Source organism: Apostichopus japonicus, chromosome 1, assembly GCF_037975245.1.
Source record: "Apostichopus japonicus isolate 1M-3 chromosome 1, ASM3797524v1, whole genome shotgun sequence".
NCBI classification, from domain to species: domain Eukaryota; kingdom Metazoa; phylum Echinodermata; class Holothuroidea; order Aspidochirotida; family Stichopodidae; genus Apostichopus; species Apostichopus japonicus.
The window spans coordinates 20,830,120-20,854,085 of NC_092561.1; the positions used below are offsets into that span (position 1 = coordinate 20,830,120).

The window sequence follows — 23,966 nt, forward strand, 5'->3', positions numbered from 1 at the left end:
AATTCAACCTTTCTTTGCTATCAAAGTTAGCCAATTGGCATGTTTTGATCTCTGATAGCATCATTCTGCTTTAATCTCATGTAATAAGACTTACATATTTTGTAGTAACAAAACACTTTCCAAATCCATTCTTTTGTATATTGTTGGTACATTCTTCCAATGATCATTTCGTCTAGAGAGACTTACTTTCATCGTGGTGCGACAACATTTGTTGCTACATTCAAGGTGTCTGCAGAAAACACTTGCTCGTTACAGAAACATTTGCCCACACGTGGCTATTACTGCAAACTATTTAGCAAAGTTCCCTCTATGTTAACCCAAAAGAAATTGAAAACAATAAGGGCTAAATGTGGTCATATCTCATAGCCCACCCACAAATGTTTTAAACTGGTGGTGGAAAGGGTATTGAATGTTGATGGTTGAACCTTTTTGTTGTCTTCTCTTGAGAGTAAGCAAAAGGGGGATGGGGAGGAAGAAACCAAGGAAAACAAGGATGAACAAAGGGAAACTAGCTAAGGGATTTACTTCATCTCACCTCTTTTATTCCACCAGCAGGGAATGGGCTAGGCTTGACTATAAACAGGGGGGAGGGGGTAGATTGGGAAGTTTTCATTTTGTATTGGCTCTGGCTTTTCAAGTTCCTATATGAGGGGATCTTACCTAATTTTTACCACCAGCAAGGGATGGTGGGGGCTTACTAACAGGGGGTAGATTTGGAAGCTTCCTAGTTTGTCTTAGCTATGTTTTTTTTTCAGTTTCCTTTAACAGGGGATCTTACCTCTTTTTTACCACCAGCAGGGGATGGTGGGGGCTTACTAACAGGGGGTAGATTTGGAGGTTTCCTATTTTGTACTGGCTCTGGTTTTTTAACTTCTTCTTCCTCTTCTTCCTCCTCTGAGCTTGACGGATCCGTTTCGCTTTCACTGGAACTTGACGATTCCATTGTTTTCTTGTCCTGCGAAGAGAACAGAGGATGATAGCGATATGAGATCACCACAAAGTTTTCTGACAGTCCTACTTCACCTAACATCTAAGAAGAGTTGCATTTACGGTTTTATGACAAGAGAAGCCTTCGTGAAAGTATTTGAAAACATCTGTTATTTTCATTTCAGTCAGAAAGATTTCTCCGCATAACCGCAAATGAAACAAAAATTTGTGAAAATGAGGATGGTTGTTTCCCGTTTAACAAAGACCTGGACAAAATCCGCCAAAATTTTGTGTAATGAATTACAAGATTCACGAGTAAGCGGTTACCTCCGAATTAAACAGTAACCAGGAAGTTTAATCACTTGGCTTTGTTAGCTTAACGTAAAGTCTGAAAAATCATTTCCAAAATGTATTTGCTGATGGAAAAAAAGAATCACACTATTAAGATATTAAGTGTTGTATCAATTTGAAGAAATAACTTACTGAACCCCCAAAAATGTAACTAAACTACCTACACTACAGGCTTCAGTCTCCTAAATGCAAGAATTCCTATTGAAAGTAGCAGTGTCATCTTCTAAGAGTAGGGGGACAGAGTAGGGGAATCATAGGGGGACAGAGTAAGGAACAGAGTAGGGGGTGAGAGTAGGGGGTGATAGTGGGGGGAGAGAGTAGGGGATAGAGTATGGGGGGCAGCATAGGGTGAGAGAATAGGGAGAGAGAGTAGGGGGATGGAGTAGGAGGACAGAGTGGGGGACAGAGTGGAGGGATAGAGTAGGAGGACAGAGTGGGGGACAGAGTAGGGGAACAGCATAGGGGGCAGCATAGGGGGACAGCATATGGGGACAGAGTAGGGGGACAGAGTAGGGAGACAGAGTAGGAGGGAAAGCATAGGGGGACAGCATAGGGGGACAGAGTAGGGGCACAGAGTAGGGAGCAGAGTAGGGGGACAGAGTAGGGGCACAGAGTAGGGGGCCAGAGTAGGGGAGTGTATAGGGGGACAGAGTAGGAGGGAAAGCATAGGGGAACAGAGTAGGGGAACAGAGTAGGGGACAGAGTAGGGGAACAGTATAGGGGGACAGAGTAGGGGGACAGCATATGGGGACAGAGTAGGGAGACAGAGGAAGGGGGGGCAGAGTAGCAGGCAGAGGCAATTAAAGAAATAGTGGGGAGTGAAGATAGGGATGAGGGTCATCTAGTTTATCTTTATCCCCTTAATAGCTCATCAGCTGCTTCAACATAAATAGCATTTTCTTGCCTTGATAGGTTAACAGCTGCTGAGTAATACCAATTGGATGCTTTTCCTGGAACAGCCTTCCACACACTCAAGTCGACTGTAATAACAATTGACATAAAGTGGCTAATCCCTATTTATCTAACTTCCAAGCATCATGCTGTTCTCTAAATCCCCACTGTTAAAGACATCAACCCAATACCCACTATTTCGCAGTTGGAAAGAAATCACAATGCTCTTTTCTGCATCTCTCTTTCAAGAATTACGACGAAGCTTTTCTAGAAAATAAAGAATTATACACCCCATGCTGCTTGATTATTTTTCTATCGTTAATTATATTAATCTTTAATTAAGGATGGATATGAACCAGTCTATATCTCTTTAATAATTCAGCAGTACATCATCAGAGGAGCCTGTTGTTTAGCTTGGGATACAACCTTGGTTGATAAGTACACAGCCTGCCCGGTACTGCGACTGTGACTTCTAGGGGGTTCCAGAACTAGTCAATAATATGTAGAGCTCTTTTCCTGTCAGATTCTCTTTGCGTCTGAGAAAACTGGAACGAATCAATTAAACCCGTAAAGTATGTATCATTCTTTTATGGCTGTGTACCCATAGTCTGATGCAGACTGTAGTTCTTGTAAGATTTAACAATGGTCTACCTCATTGGTCCCCCAAGAAACAGAAAGGACAACATTTGGAGCCTGTATGTGTGCTAGCATGGCAAACAGCTGGGTGATATTAATGTCATGGGGTGCTGTAAACAGCTTATAGTATTAAAGGTAGCTCTCTCTGTCTGTCTGGATTTCCCCACTAATTCATATTTGATATTCCATACAAGCATTACTCACTCTTAATGTAATTACTCTTCCTAATTAGCCACACTTTTCTTTTACTTCTGTCCGTATATTGTTTCAGATTGATAATTGAAAGAAACAAGATGTGACTGGCAAAGCAAGCAATGTGAGGACACAGATTACACAACTATTAAAAATTTGAAAAATCATACTTGGTTTGTCAATGTGTTTCGGTGACATCACACCTGCGCCCTGTAAGTTCCCCTATGGTACAACATGTGACAGATCCAATTGGGCAATATATCTGGAAAATGTCATACATGTACGAATTGCACCAGGCACGTGTTTGATTTACACTAACAAGTTTCTCTTTTACTTGCCAAAAATAAATTCACCTATAAACAATCCTAGTAAGACTTCACAACCAACTAAAACATTCTGGTTTCACATTTTGGGACCACACCTTTATGATAACTACATCAAAGAGTAAGTTTCATTTTTTATTGTCATAGAACAAGTTATTAAACAACGCAATACAATACAACTTGCTATATTTTGCAACTGGTATTTCAACATATTCATATCTCTCACATTGTTAACTAATTATGTTTTCTCAACTCGATTATTGCTGATTTGCTATAAGCAAGAAAGGACACACCTACAAGGTATAATGTTTGTAATCATTCATCCAGGACTTTCATTTTTGGTTTCGTGAGGAGTTAAAGAACATGATACTCTCACATGTTAAAGCAGCCTTTTCCAGTTGATTTTGCAAAAGCTTTTTGATGCTGTTTTTACACTGTAATCTCACATCAATGAAGCTCATTTGCTTTGCTAGCCAAAATTTTGATTGAAAAATTGCAGTAAAATTACTAACACATTTTTGAAGTATTAATGTAGTTTTTTTTTTATATATATACCAGCTATGAAATGTGTCCGTTCAAAAATATGTTGAGGATAATGAATCAACTTCTTTAATTACTTATTCATTGACCTTCATTTGGTGGGAAAATCAAGACAAATGCCTTAGTGTGATCGACTGAAATTTGACAAATACAATACTAATACGATACTAATACAATACTAATACAACACTAATACAACACTGATAGAATACCAATACAATTCTAAGACAATACTAATACAATACTAATAAAATACTAATACAACACTGATAGAATACCAATACAATACTAATACAATACTAATAGAACACTAATACAATACTAATACAATACTAATACAATACTAATAAAATACTAATACAACTGATAGAATACCAATACAATTCTAAGACAATACTAATACAATACTAATACAACACTAATATAATACTAATACAATACTAATACAATACTAATACAACACTAATATAATACTAATACAATACTAATACAATACTAATAGAACACTGATAGAATACCAATACAATTCTAATACAATACTAATACAATACTAATACAACACTAACACAATACTAATTTACAATACTAATAGAATACTAATACAAAACTAATACAATACTAATAATACTAATAGAATACTAATACAAAACTAATACAATACTAATAATACTAATAGAATACTAATACATTACTAATACAATACTAATAATACTAATAGAATACTAATACATTACTAATACAATACTAATAGAATACTAATAGAATACTAATACAACACTAATACAATACTAATACAACACTAATATAATACTAATACAATACTAATACAATACTAATAGAACACTGATAGAATACCAATACAATTCTAATACAATACTAATACAATACTAATACAACACTAACACAATACTAATTTACAATACTAATAGAATACTAATACAATACTAATAATACTAATAGAATACTAATACATTACTAATACAATACTAATACAATACTAATAGAATACTAATACAACACTAATACAATACTAATACAACACTAATATAATACTAATACAATACTAATACAATACTAATAGAACACTGATAGAATACCAATACAATACGAATACAATACTAATACTGTACAACACTAATACAACACTGATAGAATACCAATACAATACTAATACAATACTAATAGAACACTGATAGAATACCAATACAATTCTAATACAATACTAATACAACACTAACACAATACTAATTTACAATACTAATAGAATACTAATACAAAACTAATACAATACTAATAATACTAATAGAATACTAATACATTACTAATACAATACTAATACAATACTAATAGAATACTAATACAACACTAATACAATACTCATACAACACTAATACAGTCCTAATACATACTAATGCAACACTAAAACAACACTAATCTAATGCATGTTTGGCCAAAACAATTGCTGACCAAACTCAAAAAGTGAGCTGTTTTAACCAGGCTTTAGAAAACCACAACCATTGAACATGTCTTGGGAGGCTGTTTGTACTAAAGCGAAAGAGTGCAATGCACTGTAACCTGAGACTCCCTGGTATTTTAGTTTAATAACATTAATGATTGGGGCCGGTTGTGTGCTGAGATATCTATGCCAAACTCGCAAATGTTTTGTAATTGCATCTGATCCCACCGACCTATTTAACTGCCAAGGACAGGAGGAGTGATTAAACAGGAAGAAAGTACATGGACACATGAATACATTCTTGAATATAATTAACAGCACTTTTCAAAAGTGCAGCCAGCAACTCATGGATTTTTCATGAAATTCTTTTTCTCTCTCTTTGTCAAAGGCATGAGCTGATAGGTAAAGTAGTAGATCAAGGAACTAGATTTATGACATGGCTCTACCATCGTCGGCATGAGCTGATAGGTAAAGTAGTAGATCAAGGAACTAGATTCATGACATGGCTCTACCATCGTCTGCATGAGCTGATAGGTAAAGTAGTAGATCAAGGAACTAGATTCATGACATGGCTCTACCATCGTCTGCATGAGCTGATAGGTAAAGTAGTAGATCAAGGAACTAGATTCATGACATGGCTCTACCATCGTCTGCATGAGCTGATAGGTAAAGTAGTAGATCAAGGAACTAGATTTATGACATGGCTCTACCATCGTCGGCATGAGCTGATAGGTAAAGTAGTAGATCAAGGAACTAGATTCATGACATGGCTCTACCATCGTCTGCATGAGCTGATAGGTAAAGTAGTAGATCAAGGAACTAGATTTATGACATGGCTCTACCATCGTCTGCATGAGCTGATAGGTAAAGTAGTAGATCAAGGAACTAGATTTATGACATGGCTCTACCATCGTCGGCATGAGCTGATAGGTAAAGTAGTAGATCAAGGAACTAGATTCATGACATGGCTCTACCATCGTCTGCATGAGCTGATAGGTAAAGTAGTAGATCAAGGAACTAGATTTATGACATGGCTCTACCATCGTCTGCATGAGCTGATAGGTAAAGTAGTAGATCAAGGAACTAGATTTATGACATGGCTCTACCATCGTCGGCATGAGCTGATAGGTAAAGTAGTAGATCAAGGAACTAGATTCATGACATGGCTCTACCATCGTCTGCATGAGCTGATAGGTAAAGTAGTAGATCAAGGAACTAGATTCATGACATGGCTCTACCATCGTCTGCATGAGCTGATAGGTAAAGTAGTAGATCAAGGAACTAGATTTATGACATGGCTCTACCATCGTCTGCATGAGCTGATAGGTAAAGTAGTAGATCAAGGAACTAGATTCATGACATGGCTCTACCATCGTCTGCATGAGCTGATAGGTAAAGTAGTAGATCAAGGAACTAGATTTATGACATGGCTCTACCATCGTCTGCATGAGCTGATAGGTAAAGTAGTAGATCAAGGAACTAGATTCATGACATGGCTCTACCATCGTCTGCATGAGCTGATAGGTAAAGTAGTAGATCAAGGAACTAGATTCATGACATGGCTCTACCATCGTCTGCATGAGCTGATAGGTAAAGTAGTAGATCAAGGAACTAGATTCATGACATGGCTCTACCATCGTCTGCATGAGCTGATAGGTAAAGTAGTAGATCAAGGAACTAGATTTATGACATGGCTCTACCATCGTCTGCATGAGCTGATAGGTAAAGTAGTAGATCAAGGAACTAGATTTATGACATGGCTCTACCATCGTCTGCATGAGCTGATAGGTAAAGTAGTAGATCAAGGAACTAGATTTATGACATGGCTCTACCATCGTCGGCATGAGCTGATAGGTAAAGTAGTAGATCAAGGAACTAGATTCATGACATGGCTCTACCATCGTCTGCATGAGCTGATAGGTAAAGTAGTAGATCAAGGAACTAGATTCATGACATGGCTCTACCATCGTCTGCATGAGCTGATAGGTAAAGTAGTAGATCAAGGAACTAGATTTATGACATGGCTCTACCATCGTCTGCATGAGCTGATAGGTAAAGTAGTAGATCAAGGAACTAGATTCATGACATGGCTCTACCATCGTCTGCATGAGCTGATAGGTAAAGTAGTAGATCAAGGAACTAGATTCATGACATGGCTCTACCATCGTCTGCATGAGCTGATAGGTAAAGTAGTAGATCAAGGAACTAGATTTATGACATGGCTCTACCATCGTCTGCATGAGCTGATAGGTAAAGTAGTAGATCAAGGAACTAGATTCATGACATGGCTCTACCATCGTCTGCATGAGCTGATAGGTAAAGTAGTAGATCAAGGAACTAGATTTATGACATGGCTCTACCATCGTCTGCATGAGCTGATAGGTAAAGTAGTAGATCAAGGAACTAGATTCATGACATGGCTCTACCATCGTCTGCATGAGCTGATAGGTAAAGTAGTAGATCAAGGAACTAGATTCATGACATGGCTCTACCATCGTCTGCATGAGCTGATAGGTAAAGTAGTAGATCAAGGAACTAGATTTATGACATGGCTCTACCATCGTCGGCATGAGCTGATAGGTAAAGTAGTAGATCAAGGAACTAGATTCATGACATGGCTCTACCATCGTCTGCATGAGCTGATAGGTAAAGTAGTAGATCAAGGAACTAGATTCATGACATGGCTCTACCATCGTCTGCATGAGCTGATAGGTAAAGTAGTAGATCAAGGAACTAGATTCATGACATGGCTCTACCATCGTCTGCATGAGCTGATAGGTAAAGTAGTAGATCAAGGAACTAGATTCATGACATGGCTCTACCATCGTCTGCATGAGCTGATAGGTAAAGTAGTAGATCAAGGAACTAGATTTATGACATGGCTCTACCATCGTCTGCATGAGCTGATAGGTAAAGTAGTAGATCAAGGAACTAGATTTATGACATGGCTCTACCATCGTCGGCATGAGCTGATAGGTAAAGTAGTAGATCAAGGAACTAGATTCATGACATGGCTCTACCATCGTCTGCATGAGCTGATAGGTAAAGTAGTAGATCAAGGAACTAGATTCATGACATGGCTCTACCATCGTCTGCATGAGCTGATAGGTAAAGTAGTAGATCAAGGAACTAGATTTATGACATGGCTCTACCATCGTCTGCATGAGCTGATAGGTAAAGTAGTAGATCAAGGAACTAGATTCATGACATGGCTCTACCATCGTCTGCATGAGCTGATAGGTAAAGTAGTAGATCAAGGAACTAGATTCATGACATGGCTCTACCATCGTCTGCATGAGCTGATAGGTAAAGTAGTAGATCAAGGAACTAGATTTATGACATGGCTCTACCATCGTCTGCATGAGCTGATAGGTAAAGTAGTAGATCAAGGAACTAGATTCATGACATGGCTCTACCATCGTCTGCATGAGCTGATAGGTAAAGTAGTAGATCAAGGAACTAGATTCATGACATGGCTCTACCATCGTCTGCATGAGCTGATAGGTAAAGTAGTAGATCAAGGAACTAGATTCATGACATGGCTCTACCATCGTCTGCATGAGCTGATAGGTAAAGTAGTAGATCAAGGAACTAGATTTATGACATGGCTCTACCATCGTCTGCATGAGCTGATAGGTAAAGTAGTAGATCAAGGAACTAGATTCATGACATGGCTCTACCATCGTCTGCATGAGCTGATAGGTAAAGTAGTAGATCAAGGAACTAGATTCATGACATGGCTCTACCATCGTCTGCATGAGCTGATAGGTAAAGTAGTAGATCAAGGAACTAGATTCATGACATGGCTCTACCATCGTCTGCTAGCTATACAGCTGATAAATCACTGTCAATAGACCCCACTGGAGCGTCAAAAATGTTGAGATTTAGCTGAACTCAAAACAACGCAGTTTAACCCTCTCAGGAACTTTAAAACAAAGTTACAATGTGAGGGTGTATTACCTTTCAGTACTGTCGCTATATCTCCACTTTCTGTTCCTTAAATCATCTGAAGCATCCCATACCCATCCCGCCAAACCCACCCCCGCCAAACCCACCCCACCAAACCCACCACATCCTCCCCTCTGCAGCCCTTTATTTCTTACTCACAAGTCAGTCTTTGAACTTATTTTCTCATTCCTTCACTGGTATTATCATTCCTTTGTGGTAGATTTTCAACAAAAATTAGATTGACCTATTTTAGCAATGTTTGTGGGGCTTTTATCTAGGGTGATGCAAAGAATAATTACAGGCTAAGTGCTATCCATAAGTTTGGCTATCCATCATTCTATGTACACTTTACCAGCAAAATCTATGCCAATTTCTTCACCTATTCCTTGGATTTTATCATATTTTAGCCTTCACTGATCTTAACCGAATCCTTCAACTTCAAGTGTACATTTCCTAATCACATTCCCCTCCTCCCTAAGACCCCCCCCCCCCCCCTCCTAACTGTTCCCAATCGGCCATGCTCCTGACAGAATACAAGGACACAGGCTGAGAATGGATATAAAAAGTCAAATATATTTGGTTATTTCAACAGTTTACTTTTTTGTTGTTTGCATTCTTCTGTTCTCACAAGGCCTGCATCTGCTTTCACCTGCTTCAAGTTCCCTGCTTTAATATACAGTAGACTGCAAACTCCCAGCATAAATATTGGTGTAACAGTGGGCTGTTGGTAGGTGTTGTGTTCTATTATACTGCAAACTCCTAGCATAAATATGGGTGTAAAAGTGGGCTGTTGGTAGGTGTTGTGTTCTATTATACTGCAAACTCCTAGCATAAATATGGGTGTAAAGTGGGCTGTTGGTAGGTGTTGTGTTCTATTATACTGCAAACTCCCAGCATAAATATGGGTGTAACGGTGGGCTGTGGGCTGTTGGTAGGTGTTGTGTTCTATTATACTGCAAACTCCCAGCATAAATATGGGTGTAAAGTGGGCTGTTGGTAGGTGTTGTGTTCTATTATACTGCAAACTCCCAGCATAAATATGGGTGTAACGGTGGGCTGTGGGCTGTTGGTAGGTGTTGTGTTCTATTATACTGCAAACTCCCAGCATAAATATGGGTGTAACGGTGGGCTGTTGGTAGGTGTTGTGTTCTATTATACTGCAAACTCCCAGCGTAAATATGGGTGTAACGGTGGGCTGTTGGTAGGTGTTGTGTTCTATTATACTGCAAACTCCCAGCATAAATATGGGTGTAAAAGTGGGCTGTTGGTAGGTGTTGTGTTCTATTATACTGCAAACTCCCAGCATAAATATGGGTGTAAAAGTGGGCTGTTTGTAGGTGTTGTGTTCTATTATACTGCAAACTCCCAGCATAAATATGGGTGTAAAAGTGGGCTGTTGGTAGGTGTTGTGTTCTATTATACTGCAAACTCCCAGCATAAATATGGGTGTAACGGTGGGCTGTGGGCTGTTGGCAGGTGTTGTGTTCTATTATACTGCAAACTCCTAGCATAAATATGGGTGTAAAGTGGGCTGTTGGTAGGTGTTGTGTTCTATTATACTGCAAACTCCCAGCATAAATATGGGTGTAACGGTGGGCTGTTGGTAGGTGTTGTGTTCTATTATACTGCAAACTCCCAGCATAAATATGGGTGTAACAGTGGGCTGTTGGTAGGTGTTGTGTTCTATTATACTGCAAACTCCCAGCATAAATATGGGTGTAACGGTGGGCTGTGGGCTGTTGGTAGGTGTTGTGTTCTATTATACTGCAAACTCCCAGCATAAATATGGGTGTAAAAGTGGGCTGTTTGTAGGTGTTGTGTTCTATTATACTGCAAACTCCCAGCATAAATATGGGTGTAAAAGTGGGCTGTTTGTAGGTGTTGTGTTCTATTATACTGCAAACTCCCAGCATAAATATGGGTGTAACAGTGGGCTGTTTGTAGGTGTTGTGTTCTATAATACTGCAAACTCCCAGCATAAATATGGATGTAAAAGTGGGCTGTTGGTAGGTGTTGTGTTCTATTATACTGCAAACTCCCAGCATAAATATGGGTGTAAAAGTGGGCTGTTGGTAGGTGTTGTGTTCTATAATACTGCAAACTCCCAGCATAAATATGGATGTAAAAGTGGGCTGTTGATAGGTGTTGTGTTCTATTATACTGCAAACTCCCAGCATAAATATGGGTGTAACAGTGGGCTGTTGGTAGGTGTTGTGTTCTATTATACTGCAAACTCCCAGCATAAATATGGGTGTAAAAGTGGGCTGTTGGTAGGTGTTGTGTTCTATTATACTGCAAACTCCCAGCATAAATATGGGTGTAACAGTGGGCTGTTGGTAGGTGTTGTGTTCTATTATACTGCAAACTCCCAGCATAAATATGGGTGTAACAGTGGGCTGTTTGTAGGTGTTGTGTTCTATTATACTGCAAACTCCCAGCATAAATATAAATATGGATGTACTGTAAAAGTGGGTAAAAGTGGGCTGTTTGTAGGTGTTGTGTTCTATTATTAAATTAATGTAAAGATCCTCTCATAAAAAACCTAGTACCGTGTTTTCTCCCTCTCTTTCAAGGAGTTTTGTAATCATCAATTTTTTTTTTACAATCAGGAAGGTTTGTAATCAGTTTTGTAATCATCAAGTCAAACAGGGGATGTTAGATTACTGTCCATATATTGCTTTTCTCGTAACTTTATTCCCCCCCCCCCCCCCGTATCTCTCTTACTGATTAAACTATTAAGAAGCCACAAATAAACTTAAATAATTAAAACTAAATAATGAAAGACTAACCTACTGTACAAGTGCAGTATTCTACTTCTACTATACTTCTTCTCTACTTAAAAAGTGTCTGTCTAAAAGTTAAAGCAAATTCTATAACTTGAAACTGAAACCAACAAGACTTGAGTAAAACAACTAAAGAGAAAAATGAAAAAACTATAAGAGTGAACTTGAGACACCACCCTTCTTCGCTATAAATAAATGGCATAGTTCAGAGAACCCGCTACCAATAACTGCAATCCATATTTTAGGTTGCACAGCAGGCATGTTCTCATTATACAAGCCTGTCACTCACATCTGCTCTTTGACAGAGTTAAAAAGAAGTAACTTCTGTTTACCTAAACCATCCAAGCATGACACGTTTTTAAATATTTCAATTTAAGACCAATAATACTCTCCATTTAGGCATTAAGTCATCGTCTAGCTCCTAAAGAACAAGCCTGTGTTTTAAATTTTTTGCTTCCTAAGAAAGCAGAGACTATACCTTTTGACAGTTTTAAAATACTACGAATCCTCACCGCAACTCTTTGCAATTTCTTTTTTTTTTGTATCTTTTATTTTCTGCCATAAAAAAGCTATCGACATCCACAGCATTGGGAAAGATTCTTCCTAGGGAGGTATTTTAGCTATGTACGTCAAGACGTCAACTTGCTCCGACTCCCAGCATGCCAAAGTGAGACAATGTGCTGCTAACCTATTAATGAGAGCTCTGTTGCATGAAATAAAGTTCCATTTTTTTAAAAAGGGTCCATCACTTACAAGTACTTGAAACAAGAGGTTGAGTACCACCTTCCAAGGCAATTTACTTCTTAGCTGGATTATCCTCTTGTCGGCTAAACAAGCTATAACTAATGACAACAGTAGCAATATTTGCTTTCGTTGATAACAACAGAGAGATGGCCATAGGGGCAAAGATATTAAAACACTGTGACAACATCAACAGAAGACTGAAGAACCTTTACTGGGCAGATCTTTAAACTGCTGACAGAGTAATTTGATAAATCAGTAGACTTTATGAAAGGTTTCCTGTCCGAGCAGATTGAAAAGCTTGATGCAACCAATCGAGAATTGATCGCTTCAAAATAAGAACCATCCTCATTTTCACAGATTTGAGAAGAAGGACCCTTGCATTCCGAATAAGAATTACCGGACGTACAAATCTCACCATTCTTATAATCGTGATGTTTGGAGAACCTTTGGATACCGATTGGCAAATGACTTACCTGTCTCCCACGGTTTGTTCGGTTTCAACACCTCCCTCTTCTGAGCGCCAATGTCAGAAATCCAGTTTCCCACAAGATATCTCCTCCTTATACCTCCCATCCTATTCCCCCCCCCCTTCATTTACCCCAACCACATCTGACAACATTTGCAGACAGTGCGAAGAGACAGGTAAGTCAATTTTGGTCAAAGGAACGCCCCATCAAAACAAACTCATCGTATTTGAGATGAGCTTGTGAGAACATTCTTACGACAGCATATACTACCACGAGAAAAATAAAGATAAAAAAAAACGCCTGCATATGAACCTGGTGTTGACTCTAATTCTCTTCCCCCTCCCCCCCCCCCCTTGTTTTGGACCCAGAAGTATAGGTAATTTTCTTCAATAATACAAGAAAGAAATTGAGATATATGCAATGCCTCCAGCCAACACATCAGAGATTACACAGCCCATGCTTGGTGTACAGTGGGTGCGACGGCCACATTCCCATAGCAGCAGAGAAGGCCCCAGTTGCCAAGCTATGGTGAGCTGATCCAATCGTAAGCCGTGGACATGCAGATAAAAACTGAGGTAAAAGCACACACATCCATTGCAAGAGAAAGAAAAACCAAAGGAAAATAAAGGGGGAAACATAACTGGAATATCAGTGTGAATTAATGAGGCCAAACAAAATTGGATGTTTTTGGGGTTTTCTTATCTCTCTATTTTCATTCATCTTTAATACTTTCCCCTTTTGGAATATTTGGGTGGTTTTGTACTAATTCGCTTTTGTTTCTACTGTAAGCAGTCGGAATGCTACACCATCTCACCACTATGTTGACAAGGTAATAATTATCACCTTAGCAAAATGTAACACAATGCTTTGCAAAAAAATCAATGCGGCATTTTAATCCACCTATCAACTTTCTCATCTATTTCTTTGCCCCTAGTTTAACTTCGGAGCAAAGCAAATTTTCTTTCACTATTTGCATGTTTTCATGCGATTAGAATCCAATAGTTATTCAAAATGATTTCCAGATTAAAATTGTATTGTTTGTTGTTCAAGACAGTTTTGTCAGGTTTCACCCCCCCCATTCCCCTTACCCCCCATCCCCTTACTCCCCCATTCCCTTACTCCCCCCTCCACAGGACTTCATCCAGTCTTTGTTTGAGCCCATCATCTCCACTTAATCCATGTTACCTGGCTGGTTTTGCCGTGAATTTTCATGGCTAACTCTCGCCTTTCTTTCTCCATATCCTGGTGAATAAGGAGATTCTTGTCCGGCACGCTGATCCTGGTCACTGAAGATCTACGATTGTAACAAAAACACAAAAATTCAATGAAGACTGTTCACAAATCAAACTTCATATCCTCCACAAATTAATTATTCCAGCACCCGATGCCACTCTCAAACCTTGGTTTGGGTTTTCCTGATAATTTCTATTTTTATACATACATATATTTTATTTTTATTTATTTTTTTGTCGCTATACTAAACAACCTATAACTACATTCTGGTTGGTTCGTTTGTTTATTGGCTTTAGCCGTTTCCTAATTTGTTTTATTTTTCACTCCATTTCTTGTTACGAACAATGTTATGAGGGCAATATCACACTTCCAATTCATAAAGAGGAAAACTTTTCACGATCAAAAACAAGCTGCATCAAAAGTCCACTCGAGGCTTTAGCACGACAAAAATATCAAAGGAACGACTACTTGTGTATAAAACTGGAGGGAATACCAACACATATGATAAGGGGGGAGGGGGAGGGAATACCAACACATATGATAAGGGGGGAGGGGGAGGGAATACCAACACATATGATAAGGGGGGAGGGGGAGGGAATACCAACACATATGATAAGGGGGGAGGGGGAGGGAATACCAACACATATGATAATGGGGGGAGGGGGAGGGAATACCAACACATATGATAAGGGGGGGGGGGATTGGACACAACATTAATATTACGCACACAGACATTATCATGAAACACACAAGAGGTGACAAATATCTAAGATAACTATTACAACTTCCTAGCTAGATGCATGCAATGATGTGCTTTTGGCGTCAAACTATTCTCTATTATTGCAATCGATGTGCTGTTGTAGTAGATGCCCACAGAACATTGTGTATACAGAGAAGATAAACAATTTTTGCATATACCGAGAAAGAAATAGAGGATATACTGTAAACTGATGTGTCAGCATGATAGAGATTTAACAGTGCCGCAAAGATCCTCCAAAAAAATATATATATGATTTGTTTATTTTTCTTTTTTTATTGGAAGGGCAGGCAATCCCAAGAATCACTCTTCAATTTTAAAAACGGTTAAGTAAATATAAAAAGCCTGTCTCTTGAACCTTGTACTATACAATTGCATTAAATTTGACTTGTGCAATATATGCAAAAAATTTCACTTCTGTTCCTTTTTAGAAGCTCTTAGCAAACAGGTAAATTAATCAGGATGCATACATACAATAGAAACTGAATCATCAAATTTACATAATATATTCACATCCTTGGTTGCAATTTACTTTTGCTATTACATTGGAAGAGGGATAAACAAAACTGATACTATACTACTCATAAACTTTTGTAACTTGAAAATCTGCAAAGGCTTTTGGAGCCAAATCCCATGTAGACTTCCATGCACAATCAATAGCAAACTTGCCTCTTCATTAGAAACAAACTACGGCTATTTAGACATAAATTTCTATGGAGCTAAATTTGGGTAATTCATCAAAATTTTGCATGTTCCGGATGGAGGGTGTAGGGAGAGGGGGGGGGCGTGGAAATGCAGTGCATGATAAACATGGGTTCATTTTAATTTGAGATATTATGGTGAGTCCTATGCAAAAGGCAAGAAAATTTGTGAGTGTGCTCAAGTCAGTTAATACAACGATAAAAAAACGACATTTGCAACGACGAACATTGTTAGAATACATGGTCTGTTTTACCAAGGCTGCAGGGGTTAAGACGTTTACCATAACAAAGTTGACAGCTGTTAATTGGCCGGGGCAAAAAAAAACACATCAAAGGAATTAGATAAAACATTGAATGTGTTAACTCAAGATTATAGCAAATTTGTGCAAGTTAACAAGCTTCCCAGACAGTTTGTTAGTTAAGAGAATAAAAAATAACAAAATGGAGTGAGAGCAGATGACAAAATTATTGTAAGAGAAATTGTGTTCGATGGTGGGCCTAATATTTGGAGTTTCATTGAAGCAAGATAAATTGTATCTAGAGGTAACACACATGTACACTAGTGCAAATGTACTTTTGTTTGACAAATTCCTCTAAATCTTACCATAAATTAAAACACCTCTAGATAAATCACTAGCACCGACAGGGGTAGGATTATTTTACCTTGGAGCCCGATGCATTCACCATCATTTCCCTAAAGGTTCCTACAAAAGTGTTTTAATTTACATGACATACAGTACCACTGTACAGCTACTCCATGGCAAAGTTTCTACACTGCATTGGGTATTTTTCTAGGCTCTTCGACTGTACCCTCATACTGTATGTGCTATAATCTGGGAATATTTTATTAACTTGAACTTCACATAAATTTCAATAGATATTCCTGTTCCTTTGTAATTATCATTTTGAAGATTAGTTATTAATAGTTTGAATGTATTTAACCAATAAATGCCATTTAACTGACACATATAACATTTTAAGATTTGTACAACACAGGTAATACAACTACTTTCTTAACAATGAATGGAATAAGACTGGCCCTTTTCTTCGTTCATTTTTGACAAGGATGTTTTCAACCTTTTTGGTGGGGGGAGAATTGGAGAAGTGATTTTTTTTTTGTAGTTATTTTTGTTTCATTGTTTTCCCCTTCAAATCAATATAGATGCTTGCACACCTAATATACTTTGTACCAGTGACGGAACAAAATTTTATACTTCACATGAAGATACAGGGAATATAGCAGCACAGAATAGCTAAACCAGTCCCATTATTTAGTAGCACATAACGTATATATATATAAAGACGCAATGAGTAAAGTCAATATGAAGAAAAAAAACCCATACATGAGCAGAATTATAAATGTTAATAAATGAATAAGACACCAAAGATTTAACAATTTTGATATAGCTTATACTCAGGATGCATATATGATGGTATGCAGAGAAAAAAACAATACTAAAAGAACAGTGCCAACTTGCTTCCATAGGTACATATATCTGAGGGTATACCAAGAATATAATACACCAACCCTAAACAAGCTTGCGAAGTAAATTCATGCCATCCTTCTGATTATCGTTACAAAATATCCTTAAACCTCTCAAATGTACCTAATACTGTTCATTACAAACATCCACATAAACAGTATGCTAGGGATGAGTTTCAGAGTGTTGTAGATCTAGGCTAAGTGTTGTGATTTGTCGTGGAGTAAACACACTTTATTAAGCTACCAAATCATCTGTTATGTAACACTTGATGCAATAAGCCAACGCATGTACTTTTATGGTTAGATGACAATACATTGCAAACACAACCAGGCTGCAGAATATTATAAACCGAGCATGAAGTAGGTACAACTGTTCAGAAATGTTAAAACAGTTTTTATAACTAAAATTTTTCCGAGGTAAATATCCTCCCCGACTCTATATTGATTTATTGCTAATATTAGCTCTGGATGTGATTGGGAATTTAAAAAGCAATTTCTTGACGACGAAAAAGGACACTATAAACTTTACTATAAATTTTACTCTTAAATCTGAACTCTTTAGATCTACAGAGCTGGCACAATGTCAAGGGGGCCCCCCTGAATATTAAAACCTACATAGAGAATTGTTAGATATTATGGCTGGAAGGCCAACAGTCTAGTGCTGCTGAGTGCATGCTGGGCAAGTGTACAGGTATAATAGATAGAGGCTCCCCCCTACTGGCAAGAACTGAGGAATGTAAAAAGCCCACATATCAATGCGGGTAATTTACACTAACTATAAGACTAAAGCATATGTTAGAGCATGTGGTAGGCAAATATGATCAACAGACCTAAATACTCCGTCCTAACACGTCTGCCCTGTAAGTCCCGCATGATATATCGGGATGGTTTTTGAATCTGTGCTCCCTTTGTCACATAAGACCAGTGGAGAAATACCAAATCTCCCAACTGCACATGTGAGTCAAACTTCCCAGTCTTGTCAAAAGACAAATATAAGGTATATTCTCCCATTCACCATCATTATTACATTTGATCTCCAGAACAGCATGATAATTAAAAACTTTTATATCTTGAATTGAAGACTCCACCAACTCACCTGCAAGAAACACTCTTTTTAATGACCACTTTAATAAATTGTAACAAAACATTTGCTAAATATTACTTAAAGAAGAAAAAAAGGCTTCAACAAAGTATAAACACCCAACAAAAAATATACATATGATATTATAATAATAATAAAAAGCAGATTGAATGGTAATATTGGTTAATGGATTGATTTAAAGATTAGAACCAAATTTAAGATGAAAATCACAACAAATTATTATTATATTGTTATTTTTTGTTGGAAAGAATATTACAATGAAAGAGTTTTAGGTCCTGATCACCAGCTTAAAATGAAGCTTGAATTCCCCAAAAATCAGTACATTTAAAAAGCATAAAATCCTTGTACCGACAGTGGCCGTTTCGTTTACTTTGAAATAACATCCCGCAGACCTTAACCTTACTTTCAAGGTCACAAGCTCCCAAAGCAACCACATACAACTTTTCTTGATAAAGGGTTATCTACTCCAGACTTGCCAACCATTTACTTAAATCCTTGACCAAGTCATTCTGCAATCATGGATCAGAAGATAATCTTTGCCACTGTTTTAAAGAGAAAGGAAGTTCAGGATTGATCCAGCCTTCTACTATGACAGAACATTATTTGAAACGTTTAAACGTGCACTGTGGACGTACTTCCATGTTTGTTAACTTATTAAGTACGACTACTTCTACGATTCAAGCTCAACGACACGCTGCTGTTTCTTGTTTTGGTGCTCTAACTCTATGACATAGACTTCACCCTGTTGTTCTACGGGAGGAGGAGGAGTAGGAGCATGCAATACAGACTTGTTCCAGTGCATGTGTACAAAGCCAGGTGACACAAACATCAGCACAAGAAAAGGAAGATCAAACCCAATGTGTTGCAAACGATGGACAAGCGATGAAGACACATGCGAAGGTGCTTGGAAGGAGGCTGGAGGATACCTGAACAATTCACCTAGCGACATGTACTAACGTATTTCACAGCTGTCAGAGCTGTATGTTAGTTATCAGTAGATATTTCATGAAAATAGTTTCCACAAAAAAAAATGTCAGTGGGTTGTCCTCCATTCTTGCAGTTGATAGAAATTGAACAGCTAATGGCAACATAATACATTACTTTGTGTGTTCTATAAAGTTCTGTAGGCTTATGGACAACACCAAGTGCATGATTACAGTGGACCACATAGTGTGTGATTACAGTGGAATGCACGTGACTACAGTGGAACATATGGTGTGTGATTACAGTGGAATGCATAGTGTGTGATTTCAGTGAAACGCATAGTGTGTGATTACAGTTGAATGCATAGTGTGTGATTACAGTGAAATGCAAAGTGTGTGATTACAGTGAAATGCAAAGTGTGATTTCAGTGGAACGCACAGTGTGTGATTACAGTGTACTGTTGGGTTGTTTGGTTAGAGACTGACACAGAGTGTGTGACTACACGTTAACATTGAGTGTGTGATTACAGTTTAACACCAACTGTGTGATACCAAGTGTCTGCCACTGTACTTTAAGCAGAGTGTGATCTTAGAATTAACCATTAAGTGTGTGATTACAGTTCAACACAAAGTGTGTGATTGCAGCATAGGGAGTGTGTCACTTAACTAACATATGTATGACAAGTACTGTATGGGTTAAAACCGGAAACACTTTGAGGGTTTAATTTCAAATTTCCAGCCACCTTCATCTAGCACTCCCACATGTGCCAAACTAGTTGTTATGAAAAAAAAAACACACACACACATGGTAAAGCATCAAACAAGCATGGAAAAAAAACAGCCAATTGCGTTGCAGAGAGAGAACGTCAAGTGTTTTATCTTTCTTCTCTTTTCTCTCTGGTGAGATTAGAATGATGATGACGATGGCAGAACTCACCCACTTATTGAGAGACGATGAGTAGTATCACTGCTGGATCTTTTCATAATGCTGACACTGACAAAGCCAGGCAAAATCAAGACAGGTCATGCAGTAGAAAGAGGCCATTCTCATACAAATAGAGGGCGCCCTAACATACTAAGGGCGCCCTCACATTCAACATTGCATATACGATAAACATTCAAAGAGAAATATGGTCACATTTAGTTTCTTTAATATTTTTCTTTTCTTTTAACAAGCAAAACTTGTGTGAGTGAGACACACAAGTATCACACATGCCCATGAGTATCATGCAGAGATATATACGGTTAAAAAAAAATTACAATTTAATTCAAACATGGAAAAGGAACAAATCTAGCATTTAACTGATCCTTTCTCTAGCATTAAAGACAGAATAGTGAGATGTGACAATGATACCACCGGAGAGAAGGAAGCTATGAGAGAGTTACAATGGAGGATACCATTCACAATATATAAGGCAAAATAACAGAGGACAAAGGAACCATCATAGGTTTATCAACATCAACACGACAAACCCCCCAAAAAATTGAGATATTTTCTTTTCTCAAATTTTGATCAATTAGACTAGATTCATCCACCCCAAAACAAGGATTCTGTCCATTTCTCTACATGGTTTACTTTCTTGACCTGTAGACCTGAAGAATAAACCTCTTGAAATAAATTGTCACACCTTCATCCATCTCGATATTCCCTTGTGACACAGAATAATAATACCAAAACAATGCAGAAATGTCTCCATTTTGGAATATTCAAGCCGATGATGTCGTTCTGTAACTTCAAAATGATGCAATGAATATTTTCAAAGCCAGTCAGTTATCCCCATGACTCTTATTATAATGAACCTTAACAATTAAATTTAAAAGGTTCCACATGTAAATGCCAAGGGTAATGGACAAAATACATTAGCAGCAGCAGTCACATTGGGTGAAATTGGGTCCACACCACCGGGACAGCAGATTCATTCTCAGATATGAGAGGAATAAATGTCTCATCTATAATTCATAACCAACTAAACTAACGTAAGACAACACCGTGGTTACACTGTGTAGACCACCCAGTTTGGGACAACTTCTTACAAAACTGTAATATCACGTCATGCTTCAAAGCACATATACTGACAGTATAAACAGTATGAACATATCATATTTCTATTGGAATACAGGAAATAAACTGTTCATACTGTCAGTATGAGTGCATCAAAGCATGACATGAGAGTATAGTATAGAGTGATATTAGCATTGAAAAGTCATCCCATCTGGTAGTGTCCTATAAACCTATCTTCATGCATATGCATGCAGAGGTCACATGACCCATAACTCTTCACAGGGTTACCAGTTATACACACACACACAGAGAAAAAAAGTCAAATATGTTTACTATTGACATTCAGGGCTTAAAATTAACTCTTAGAACTCTCTCCTTTTGTTTTCTTGATTTAGTTAGAGAAAACAAATTTTGGCTTGTTTTACCCAGAAATTGCAAAATTCATGTTGAGAATTGGATTCCATGAATTTCGTCTACAATAGAATTGGAGTGGATTCCAACAATGTTTCTGTCATATTTAGAACAAGTGGAAGTTTCAGTGTAAAAACATCGAGTAGTACCACTAATGAGCTGTAACTGTAGCTAGCATTGAATGAAAGCTGCCTCGATATGCTTCAAGAACTTTAATGAAGTCACTACTTATGCTTCCTATTCTGTAGCTAGGAATCAATTTCTAAAAGCACTAATAAGCCTTCCTATTTCCACCTACAGATAAAAACTACCTTACCATAGAATAACTTATAAAAGCATCACTACCCCTCCTTCCTCTACAGCTAACAAATAAACTTACCACCAAATGGCACCACTAAGCTTTCCCTTTTGATAGCTAGCAATGTAAGCTACCTTCCTATGATTACTTAACAGACAGCACCTCTAAGCTATCCCTTTAATTGCTAGCAATTTAAGCTATTTTCCTATGGTACAACTTACCACCAAATAGCACCACTAAGCTATCCCTTTGATAGCTAGCAATGTAAGCTACCTTCCTATGATTACTTAACAGACAGCACAACTAAGCTCTTCCTTTCATAACTAGCAATGTAAGCTACCTTCCTATGATTACTTACCAAATGGCACCACTAAGTCCTCCCTTTGATAGCTAGCAATGTAAGCTACCTTCCTATGATTACTAACCAAAGGGCACCACTAAGCTATTCCTTTCATAGCTAGCAATGTAAGCTACCTTCCTATGATGTCTTACCAAAGGGCACCACTAAGCTCTCCCTTTGATAGCTAGCAACCCCTACCTTCCTATGATTACTTACCAAGTGGCACCACTAAGCTCTCCTTTTTATAGCTAGAGCTCTATTAGCTACTTTTCTAATGCACTGCAGCTATCTTTACAAAGATAGCAATGCTAGGATCACATAAACAGTCACAATAAAATCATTTGAAATGAAAGATAAGAATTCAACCAAATTTCTCCCTACCACAACTAACAGAATGCCTACCATACACTGATTCACTCTCTTCTCTGGTGCAGAACATTTCATATTTTGAAACAGTGAAAGCCATCCTTTTTTCTGGGGGGGGGGGGGGAGTGAGGAGGTAATAAAAATTGCAAATTAGACGTAATTCTTCAAAGGTAACTTTTCTTCAAAGGTATTTTTTTCATTATTTAGAGTTGAGTTTCCTTCAAGCCCTGAGACAAAACAACACTGTTGTTTGACCAACACACTACTACCACATAGAGGGGGACAAAAAATATCAAACGACAAAAAAAAACAAGAAAACAACCTTGTGGAGAGTTGCTCCCCTGAATGAGCATGACTGCTTGATCCGATCCTACTGTGTAATCCGAGTCAGTTTGTAAGTTCAAGGTGTGAAATCAAGTTAATGATTAATTAATCAACACATTAACATATATTCAAGCATGTGCACTTAAACGTAACCAACATCTGGCTACATTTGACTTAATTAACCAAGTAATTAATTAACCAGGTACAACCTATTAACCCCACACGGTATTAAAGCACACAAAAAACTCACTGGTTTCTGCAAGTCTTCCCAGAGAATGGAATTTACAACTTTTTACAACAATCTTTTTTACAACAATTTTACAACATATGAAATCAGAAACATGATATGCAAGTTACATGCATTTTGTATGTGATGATATCTTGCTAAAATGATAACTGAAAGCAATGTATGTAGCCAGCTATATAGAAGTACTGTTATAGCTTGTAGATACTGCTCATATATATGCCAGAGAGCCCAACTATGCCAGATAGGAAAGAAATATATGTTGGCCATAAATGATAAATGGTTAACACCTCTTTCCAACCTCAAAGGTTCCTACCTTCCTAAGTTAGACCTTTCTTCTTCTTCTCTGGTGAAAATACAGAAGATCAAAACCCTAGGAAGACTCGTTTTTTAATTTTGAATTCTTTTTTAAGCCATGAGCGTGTTTAAGTGAGCTAAAATTCAGTGGCACAAAAGGTGGCAGTAACAGAATTTGACAGATTATTCCATTCACTGAGGTGACATGGCTTGTGAAAACCTGAAGC

The 23,966-nt window shown here is 37.8% G+C and overlaps 1 protein-coding gene across 18 annotated transcripts in view; it reads right to left on the reverse strand.

The window, feature by feature from the left end:
* LOC139971165 (protein phosphatase 1 regulatory subunit 12A-like) overlaps positions 1-23,966 on the reverse strand; it is a 142,375-nt gene that overhangs the window by 53,008 nt on the left and 65,401 nt on the right. For 6 of the 18 annotated variants that reach the window (XM_071977537.1, XM_071977406.1, XM_071977432.1 and 3 more), the window contains 3 exons: positions 20,395-20,451; positions 14,444-14,552; positions 779-955 (listed from right to left, as the gene is read on the reverse strand). In XM_071977537.1, the coding sequence (XP_071833638.1) occupies positions 779-955; positions 14,444-14,552; positions 20,395-20,451 (343 nt within the window). Of the gene's footprint in view, positions 1-778; positions 956-14,443; positions 14,553-20,394; positions 20,452-23,196; positions 23,248-23,758; positions 23,789-23,966 lie in introns of all 18 variants that reach the window. The other 12 variants (XM_071977415.1, XM_071977441.1, XM_071977483.1 and 9 more) reach the window with 5 other exon arrangements.